This window comes from Bicyclus anynana, chromosome 21 (genome assembly GCF_947172395.1).
Source record: "Bicyclus anynana chromosome 21, ilBicAnyn1.1, whole genome shotgun sequence".
Classification (NCBI taxonomy): Eukaryota; Metazoa; Arthropoda; class Insecta; order Lepidoptera; family Nymphalidae; genus Bicyclus; species Bicyclus anynana.
The window spans coordinates 3,724,060-3,735,133 of NC_069103.1; the positions used below are offsets into that span (position 1 = coordinate 3,724,060).

Here is an 11,074-nt window from a genome sequence, read left to right on the forward strand (position 1 = left end):
TTCCAGCAAAAGTCCAATTAAAATCAGTTGCAGAGATTAGCCTGGACAGACATCTAAAAAGCCTGATAGTGTTTTAGTATCGTGTAAATAACTATTTGAGAAATCACAGAGTATTCGATTTTATTTATAAGTATTGCTATATGAGACGAGCAACACAAGATTTCACGAAATAGACACTATATTATATTTAAATCTATGCTCACAACATTGCAGGAATAATGAGGTCATAAAATAAAAAATATATATGCTTTGATGGCCGGGACGTATGGGGAATGTTTCCACTTCAAAGAATTACCACCAGCTTTCCTACTCCCTGGCTGAGAATTTTTGCTGAAAATTTCTTAGAAGAAAGAAAAGTATTTCACAGCTTGACATAGTACTTCGTAAACTGAAGGCACATAGTCACCTCAAAATGTACGACGTAGTCGTCAATCGCTCAATAAAAGATCAAAATATAATACAATCTTTTAATGTGATGATAGTTACCTATTTTTACATTTTATACATTTTAACATTATATACAGACAATAATACTTTGTATTTAATCTAAATAATAAATATTGCTTTTTCAAAATTAAGTTAGACAATTCAATTATTTTATTATAACAATAATCTCAACAGATTTAGCATAAATAATACAACTAAAATAGGACGGGTTTGTCTTTTAATAATAAAAAAATATTACGTTTTCCGTGCTCATTACTGTGCTAAGGGTTTCAAGGTGTACAGTGCGTCTAAGTAAATTGTTTGGGTGCATTCTTCATAACTCGCCTGAGAAGTTAGCAACAATCATCACAGATATGGCATACGCAACTCAGTATAGTGGCGTTAACAAGGTCTTTAACTAGGGTACGTATTATATGTATAAGTCTTCAAGTTCAGCACCTCCTAACCACGCACGCCAATCACATGGGCAATTGGGCAAATGCAGAAACGGCCAAGAGTCCTCAGGAAATGCAATGCAGTTTTTGGCCACGGCAGCCAATCTCATGGTGAGATACCCATGTACGCATGAAATATTATAGTGCACAAATGTGTGCGCAAGCACTGGTGCACTCTCTTTTCTCTCACTCTCATAGTACAATGGGACGGCAAACAGACAGAAACGGTGAAAGATCGGGCGCAGGACCGACGGCTTTACGTGCTCTCATAGGCACTGGGATGTACCAACACCCCACACACATTAAAATCTCAAAAACATATTTTTGTGGCCTGACCCGAGATTCGAACTCTGGAACTCATTAGTAGCTGAACCACCTAACCACGGGAGCAAGCAACGCAGTCCATATAAGAAGTACATGACTCCAAAAACGACACAGATCCCAAAAATTAAAACGAGCTATAAACATTATTACAAAACCAACCCTAAAATCAGGTATTTAAACTGATGGAGATGGGTTGTTTAAAAATTCCTTTCCTGATGGAAAAATACTGATAATATCCGATTATCTGTTGTAATCTTTGTCGTAATTTGTTAAAAAACGGCGGCATCGAATATATCGCTCCCTTTTTTGACCTGTGGCAATGAAAAAGAGAGAGCCGAGGTCAACAATGTCAAGACACAGACACTCTAAACTAGGATTGTGTTTCTGACAGGTCGGCAATGTACCATATGAGAGTGAGAGACAAAAAACGAGGCGATTGTAATTGAATATGTTCGTCCCATTCACACGACCTGACAGAAACGCAATCTCTGAGCGGGCGATTTTTAATAGTCAGATACATACGGTGAGCCCTTATGCGGGCTGTTTAGAGTTCATTTGATTCACGAATGGCAGTTTTTCAGTCTTCGTAACTTTGTTCTGTAATCCAGAATCTGTGACTATTTATGATGAGTGCAACAACTTGTGTGTGAAGAGTTATTAGGTAGGTAATACGAGATCCGGTATAAGAAATATATACCCTCATCTGTTATTTAATTGGGATAAGAAATAAATGATGGAAAATATTCACATTGGCACATTGCACATAGGTTGCCTTGTTAAATTTCGGACGAACTGTATTAAATGATTAATTTATTTAATCTCCTTCCCTCCTTGGTTAATTAAAAAAATCGTACTCTAATTAACAGAATATACCCAGAAGAATTGAAAAAGTAAAGGTAGCCTGCACACTGCCATTGTGAGGTTGCCAGTTAAAAACAGTTAAGTAATGTTATTTAAATACCCTCATCAGTTATTGTTGTATAATGTCAAATGAAAGCTATTTTAGGCTTAATTTACCCCATTATGTTGCCTTTGATCTAGTTCATAAATTTTGTATGAAAAATGAGTTTGGACACAATTTAACTAAACAACCTATTTGCAATGTATCACTGTGTAAATTATCTATCTTTTATTTCTTATCACTAATCATTAACAAAGGAGGGTATATATTTCTAATGCTGGATCTTAGACCATAATACTTACAATATTTTCTAGCAGTAAATATTGGGTCATGAAATTGCTTCGGTTTACAGTGCAGTAAGTTTCATCATTTGGAATCATTGACCTCTTATAATAAAAGGACGCACGATCGAGTAGAAAATTTCACTTAAAAACTGGCCAATTTTGCTTTGACAGTTTTAGAATTATTGGTAAAGAAAATTATACCCAACCCAATAGCCTTTAAATATAGACCAATATTCAATAAAATCCCAAATTCAGTCTTAAGGATTGAGTTTGAGGTTGAATTTGCAAATGCGACTACTTGAATTGAGTGCCAAGTTGTGTTTGGCACTCAATGAGTGCGAACATTTTTTGGTCGCTGATTGTGCATCCACTTTTTAATAGGAGATCGATGTTTGGAATCTATTAATGTGAAGTTTTACAATTTGATTTTGTAAAGATTTTGAGATCGAGGCATATGACGGCTAATTTGAATGCACCCTAATATACTCGAAAATAATTTATTTAACATTGTTGTTCTAACCTAATAATATTGACATTACCACCACCACACTATTTACATAAAGCTTAAATCTATATTAAGTACATTACAATATTTAGTATATTATAGAAAATAATTACAGTAGGTACTGTTATAAATTTTGTAAATGCTTTTCAGAATATAAACCACGATTACTGGACTTTGGCGTAATATAATTCAACGTGGGAATGTCGAGGGGCATCTGATTGCTTCTGGGCGCAAAATTATTTTGACCAGAAGTTTTTTGCATACTCAAATTAGTATGGACATTAAAGCTAATAGTATTCAGGCCGTTTTGGGGTTTCATACTCGGACTCGATACAAAGTCTGTCCATTCGTCATCATCTGCGAATGTTTTCTTAGGAGTCGGATGCTGTTTAGGAGCACTCGATACGAAGTCTCCCCAAATGTCATCGTCAGTCGGTTGGTTGGACACACTGCCCGAGTTATGGGCAGGGGACGAGTTTTTACTATTTCCAGTACTCGAGTCACTTTTCAATGAATGGAGACTATTAATTGGATTGAATCTCGACAAATCTTGCAAATCGATGCCAGGATTCGGCCAATTGATTTGCGAGTAACTTTCCAACGATAGAGGTTGTAATATTTGATCTGATTTGTGTTGACGACTCATTCCACTGTTGCTGGTAGTCGGTTGTAATATCTCAGTACTGATGCTTTGTATTGGAGGGGCTTGTGGGAAGCTGAAGTCTTGAATGATCGGAACATTATTTGACATAGAGGAACTTTGATTTTCTAAATTTAAATTGGGTTTTAAAGAAGTCTGACTTTCCATGTTAAGTGGATTATCACAGTTGTCCATTGTTTTTGTTGTGAGATTATCTTGCAAAGAAATTTGAGATCCAACAATTGTATTTAAACTGAAATTCATTGCTGACGTTCCAGCTGGTGCGGATTGGAATGTTTCGAAATCGTCATCGACATTTTCAGTTGTCACTTCTGTAGGTTGTTTTGTTTGAACATCTTTTCTCGTATCAAAAGTACCGGCTTGATTATCTTTATCGTTATTCCAAGAAGTGCTTGATATGAAATCCGAAAAATCATCAAAAGTCTCCTTGACTTCACCCGGATCTGGCCAATTTAACGTAGGTATGATTGGATCTAATTTAATAGGCTGCAATATCTGCGTCTGATATGTTGTACTGGACTTTGGTAGAATATTGTCAGTGGTATTGAAGGAAGACTCCTCAGTCGTTTGTGTGGTGTTATTTGGCGAAACGGTTGTATTAGCTCCCTTAAAGTCTTGAAAATCCCAATATTCTTTATCAACATTCTCATTTAATTGGGAGGGCAAAATTTCCGTTTTGTTTTTGCTACTTTCTAGAACCGGTTGGGGGATCAGACCAGATGGGCCGCTATCATAGTGTATAGTTTTGGACCTCGGCGTTTCAGAATCGGTAGGCGTAAATATATGCGTGTCCGGTAAATTGATATGTCTCAATGGTTGCACATTCATAGTGCTCGAGTAAATTTTACTCATTTTAGCTGAGGTATCACTTTCAAACACCTCTAAGTCAGTGGGTCTAGTTGCTGTCTCGGTTGCCATACTTTTGTTTTCTGTATTGCATGCTGGAAAATAATTTCGCTCGCTTTATTATATGTATTTACTAATTTTTTAATTGAAATATATTGGAGAGCATTAATCAAAAGATAATAACTGAAACTTAAAGATAAAGAACAAATTCATCACAATTACATTTAAAGTGTTCGAAATATGTACTGATTTAAAAAAAAAAATATTTATAACAGGAAAATATTTAGTGGAGCATGACTAAATATACCTATTTTTTGTTACAAAACTGTCCACCGTAAACAATCAACTACTATGATGAGACTTGGGTTAAAGTATTTCTGTTATTGACAACTGTGGTTAAACCTGATGCTGTAGTATATTTTCTGTTAATAGATTATTCAATTCTCTGACTGGTTTTCCGCAGCATTGTTCTTGAACGCTTAATAGGTCAGCAGTTATTGAAAATAGAGTGGTAACTAGCCGCGGCCGAAACCTACTATCAGACCAGAATCAATTTAAAAAATATAAATTTACCCAAGCTGATATCAAAATGTATAATACATTAAGCAATGACTTTATATAATCAAACAGATTTATTGTAGCACTAGTGAGAACTTATGAACAGTGCAAGTTGTTGCAGTTGAAACCTTGAAACAATTTGTATGAACTGACTTACTTGTGTTTTTGGTAAAAATAATCGAGCTAGAGCCTATGATAATGACTTCAATGATTTTATAATAGCTGAAAGTTTGTCATACTACCTACACTATTGTCCTTCCATAGGGTTATACCTCAGGCTTAGAATACAAGGCATTTTTCCTCTATTTACCACAGAACAGCAAGGGTCCGCGAAAGGTGGCATCCCTTTGTGGATATCCAGGCAACTAATTTCGATTTGCATCCACATTTTTAATTAGCACATTTGGAATGCTCTACCGGCGTGTTTCTTGACGCTTATAATTTGAATACCTTTAAAGAAAGATTGAAAAGGCAACTTCTAGGTAAGCGAGCTCCAACTTAGACCGCATTAATGCTTTCCATCAGGCTTAATTGTAGTTAAACGCGAGCGTATCTTTTATTTAAAAAAAAACCGTGGAATTTGAACCATGGTAGCATGGTGACTTTTAAAGATACAAACCGTCAATTGCCCTAGTAAAAAACGTTTTTTTTCCTATCTTATTTAGGCGAAATCATATCCCAGAGACTTCACTTCAAGGTAACTCTTCAAAAAAACATTGTTAAATATTCAACGTTAAATAGTCTTTAGACTGGGAATATGATTTATCGTAATATTGACAAAAATAAAAAAAAAAATGTTTTAAGAGTCTTATCTATGGTAGGAGCAGGAGCTGACAAACTTTTAGCTTTATGACAAAAGCCTGGCTGGCTCTAGAGTCTAGACCACGATGCTCAATGGAGTCAACTGCACTAAACAATATACAACTTACCATGTGAAAGTAGCTCTGATATTTTTAATGTGGAGTGTTTGTGAGCCATTTGGTCTAGAGTGGCCATTAGGTGCTCTAGGTCAAGGAGTAGAGCTTCAGCGTAGGTGTCTATTGACGGGAATGGGAATGGGAACAAGCGATATATGCAAGGGTGAGTAGGTGTATAGGTGAATCCATGTGCAAGACATGCAAAAGAGTTAATAAAACAGTGTGGTAAACTTATGGTTAGCGTTAGTCGTAATCATAGAAATCTTGATAACAATATCAATGGCGTGTATGCATCTTGTCGCCATGGAGATGACATATCAGTCAACATAAGCACTCTTCCTTATTGTAGAACTAGTGGACGCCCGCGACTTCGTCCGCGTGGAAATCTATGTAAACTTTCAAACCCTATTTCACCAGTTTAGGTGTTGAATTTTTAAAATTGTTGAATCACATTATATTTCGTATTTTTTATATGATTTATGAACAAAATTTTAAAACTGTAACTCTAAAAATGAAGGACTTTCCATACAAACTTTCAACCCCTATTTCACCCCCTTCTATTTTTAATTTTGGGGTCAAAAAGTATCCTATGTTTTGCTCCAAGGTCCCACTTACCACTGTACCAAAATTCATCTGATCGGTTCAGCCGTTTAGCCGTGAAAAGGTAACAGACCGACAGACTTACTTTCGCATCTATAATATTAGTATAGATTGCACCAAGCTTTCTCATTGTGAATAGATAGTGATAATGTTTGACTCTTACTATCACTATCACTTAATAATGACTAGTTTGAATGATGGATGATTGCTATATATTAGCTGTTACTTAAAGACCACATCCCAAGTAAATTCAGTGCGCAGTGTAACACACAAATTTCCCAATTCTGGCCTGCTACTGAGATTTTTACAAAATAAAGCTCGATATTTAATATCGCAACCCATCACCTTATGTCACAGTAAGTTTTATTAAAATCCAGGTATCGCTCAGCATACAATTATCTCTAGTTTAAAGTGAAACACGCCATTTATACCTCGTTGTTATTAAGATTTCTATAGATGTAATACAAGCCATTGTTCTACTCAAAATAAACCCTGAGAATCCTAATTTGACATGTAGGTGTCCAATCCCTATATTTCTCAAATTAATAATTATATATTTTATACCTATAAATAGTACCTGACTGCCATCTCACATGTTGATACATAGCAATTCATCCACTTTATTGCTATTCGGAATGTTCAAGAAATATATCCCAATTTCTTATTTTTTGTTTTGACCCAGGATTTCAGATCTCAGGGAACATTATACAGAGTTTTAAAGTTAAGTTATGTAAATTTTGATATTTCATCTATTTCATTGCTATTGAGAATGTTCTAGAAAGATATCCCAATTACTTATTTTTTGGTCTGACCCAGGATTTCAGATACAGAGTTTAAAATCAAGTTATGTACATTTTAATAATTTTGATTTAAAATCAAATTCAATGTAAAATTTTGAATAACATCATAATGAACAGTTAATTACATTAAGAGTATTTAAAACGAAATGCTATGTGTTGAACTTTCTTGGAATTTTTTAAATGCACAGAAAATTAACAAGATTTCTACTGTCACTCAATATAGCATAATTATTTTAATTCTAGCTTAACTAAAATTAGTGAATAGCCTTAAGGTCCAAAAGGGATTATTTACTTAACAATATTACACAATTAATGTGAAACAATTTCAATACTGTGTAAGCAAGACAATAGCTTGTATTAGCTATAATTATTTTGCTTACAAAACATTTTTCTTTAAATTAAATAGAATCAAAAAATTTAATTGATTTGAATACAGTCACAAGATACATTCTGCGAATATCAGTTATATACCTCCACTAAGACTTTGTTTTTAGGTTAGTTAGTACTTCAATATTATGTAAAATCCCTTATTTGGTAAATTTATGATTATTAGTTATGAGTTACTTGAAATTTCTATACATCATTACTTACATTGTTGTCCATCTGGAGTAAATGGATCCACCCAAGCACCTGCTTCTTTGTTAATAACTCTTTCCACTGTATCACTTGAACTAGTAGACGGGGCGATTTGCTTTTGGGGCTGCAGAGGGGCGGCAGTGAGATTGGTTGCATACTTCGGCATATTGTAGTTCCATTTTGGCCCAAATAACTGAAATTAAAAAATTCCAAATTACTCCAGTCGTCATCATCATCAAAACAGCTGATGGATGTCCACTGCTGGACATAGGCCTACTGCATGGACTTAACAAAACTGTAAATTGAGACAGTATCTGTTATTATTTTTATATTATTAATTGAGGACGAAGCAAAATGTCAAATACCTATAAACAGAGCAACACTTCACAGGGCAAGCAATAACAAGTCCTACAAGTCATTGCTGCATCCAGCAACTTGAGACTGATGTTAAGCCTATATCCCTATTCAATTACACTGTTTTCGCAGCAGAAATGAGCATGGCAGTATTATTTCTCTAGACGAGATCTGAGTTCTGACACACTAAAGGTCTACTATAATCTTTCCTGAGAAACATTTACTTCTGTGATTAATACCCTCAATGGTAAAATTGTTGAGCTAAATATATATTCAATGTTAAAAAAGTTATTGTGTTTTTTTTGACAAATTCTAAGTAGCAACCTTTTTAAAAAGAATATTTGTCATATTTTTTTAAATACAACCCCATAATATTCCCATTTCCCTCCAAGTAATCGGAAAAGACTGTATTAGAAGTGGCTTTGACAATAGAGCAACGGGGCGGGGATCGAACCACTACCCGGAGGAGGAGAGGGCACCTGATCTTTAATTATGTTATACATGGCATTGAATTAAGTGCAAGTCAAGATCACCTCTGATACCAAATTTATGCACTAAAATTTCTCACATTTAGATAACTAGTATAAAAATATTAAAATTACACTGGTTGGGAGGATAGTATATAAGACAATAAGAAAAACTTACTATATTTCTAGAATCAATACACAGCGCTTTAAGAAGAGTTTTTTGTCCTAGTGAGTTATTCCAACTAACCATATATGGTTGTCTCACTTCAATATCAACCATATGACCCCATGTTTCTCCTAAAAATGACTCTAACATTCCACATAATTCATTTACAGGTGAAGGTATTTCATCAACAAATATAGGAACCAACACACTATTTATACTGTCTACAATTTGTGGGTCATTGTCAGGAGAACTAAGATTCCATAAAGTGACATCTGGTGTAGATGTTACTTCATTTGTGTCTACAACACTTTCTGTTTTGTCAGACGATCTGAAATCATCAAAGTCACCAAAATCATCATCTTCATCTTCTTTGGGAGATGTGTCAGTTTTCAATTCTTCCAGTTCTTTGGCTTCTCTTTCAACTACTGGCTTGGTATCATTATCAAAATTAGCAGTGAAATCCCCAAACATTGGACCTTCAATACAATCACTTTCCCATGGATTTTCACTATTTACATTCAAAGGTTGACTGTTTTCAGAAGTTGAAGTAAATTGAAAGTCTTCAAAATCTCCAAAGTCATCATCTGTAGGAGATTCGTCTATCACAGCAATCACCTCCTGATCCAAAGGTTTGGGGTGTTCTAAAAATGTGTTAACAACTTCACCTGTAAAAATATTCTCTTCATTTTCACTTTTCTTGTCACCAGGTAATTCATTCACTGAAGAAATTTGGAGTACATCATTTGTAACATTCACATTTTCAACAGTATCAATTTGAAAGTTTTCACTTCGATCTGAGAAATCAATACTTTCTGGAATGTTTGAAGAAACATGTGATTCTATGTTAACATTAGCAGTAATTTTTGTACCACCTTCATCTTGTATTCTCGCCTGCTTGTTTGAACACTCAATCTCATCATCAACTTCAGTTTCAAATTCTTTAGATACCATGTCAGTGGAATGTACAATATCCTTGTCAACTATCAAATTTAGATCTTCAACAACCATGTCTTCAAATTTTGGTATAGTTTCATCAACTATTTCATTGTTAGTAATAAAATTGACAGCATTCAATATTTCTTCTGGTTTTATTTTCGTTTCACATGTGCTTTCAGATTTGTTGCTTAAATTTGTATTCCACTCTTCTTTCTTAACAGTTTCTGATGTATTTTGGTAAATATTATAAGAGGAATAGTTTCCATAATTATTATAATCTGTGCTGTCATCGTCATCTTCTTGTGATACTGAAATTATTAAAATGGCAGGTTATAGTTCAAATACTACCTTTAATATTTGTTTTATTGTGAAAGTTATGGCTTGTCTATAGAATTAAATTTCTCCAAGCTGCTGTATAACTATAAAAGATTTAATCAGGGCAGGATTATAAACTATATTTTCATGTATAATCAAGATGTGTATCCTATTAGTGATCCATTACAGACAAAAAGTTTACACTACTGCAGAAGTTGAAGTTGGATATTTTTATAAGTCTGGGGCCTGTAATAAATCCTGTAAAGGCATGTCCTGGTAGTATACTTTCTACAAATATGTATAAAAAAATTAAGACAAACAACAGATAAATTATAGTAGAGCAAAAACAATGAATCTTGTTTTCCATCACCAGCAGTAGGTCATACTTTTTAAGGGCAAGGACTAATCAAATAAAGACAATTTGTCTTATCAATCGAATGTGAACTGTTAAGTTTACGTGGGTATATAGAAAGATTTAACTTACGGCTGTATGTTATATCAAAGTCTTCATGATCTTTGTCATCCTCACACTGTTCAGGCGGTGGAGGAGTGCTGCAAACGAATGGTGGAATTGACATGTCCCTCGATAATCGATGTCCGACAAGTTATATCTTGGGTTACGAAAACAACGTAATTTCTTTACACGACACATAAAACACTTTCTGATTATATTTTATGCATCAGGAATAATTATTAAAATAATACGGACAGCTGTTCATTTTTTAAATTGACGACCCACAGATAACAGATTCTTAATTCATTCCCTGTAGATTAATTTAGTCTTTGATTCATTTCTTTTGTGACCTCAGACCAATTATAGAAGGACCTGTATCGCACTCATAGTCACGAACAAAATTGTCTGTCATTTTCTGAGGAAAATGAGCTTAGATTTGGTACATATCAACTAAACTAGAAGTTCTTGCCCGTTTTTTACACAATTCGATTACACAAAAAGGTATTTTAACGGAGCTCTTTAACCGACA

At 34.3% G+C, this 11,074-nt stretch overlaps 1 protein-coding gene across 1 annotated transcript; it reads right to left on the reverse strand.

Annotated features, from left to right (window-relative positions):
* Positions 1–1,606: 1,606 nt before the first annotated feature.
* Positions 1,607–10,831, reverse strand: LOC112044297 (uncharacterized). The gene is made up of 4 exons (XM_024080103.2): positions 10,576–10,831; positions 8,853–10,084; positions 7,869–8,046; positions 1,607–4,497 (listed from the first exon to the last, which is right to left on the reverse strand). The coding sequence occupies exons 1-4, from the start codon at positions 10,667–10,669 to the stop codon at positions 3,020–3,022; spliced, it is 2,982 nt and encodes a 993-aa protein (XP_023935871.2). The 5' UTR covers positions 10,670–10,831; the 3' UTR covers positions 1,607–3,019.
* Between the last annotated feature and the right edge of the window lie 243 nt (positions 10,832–11,074).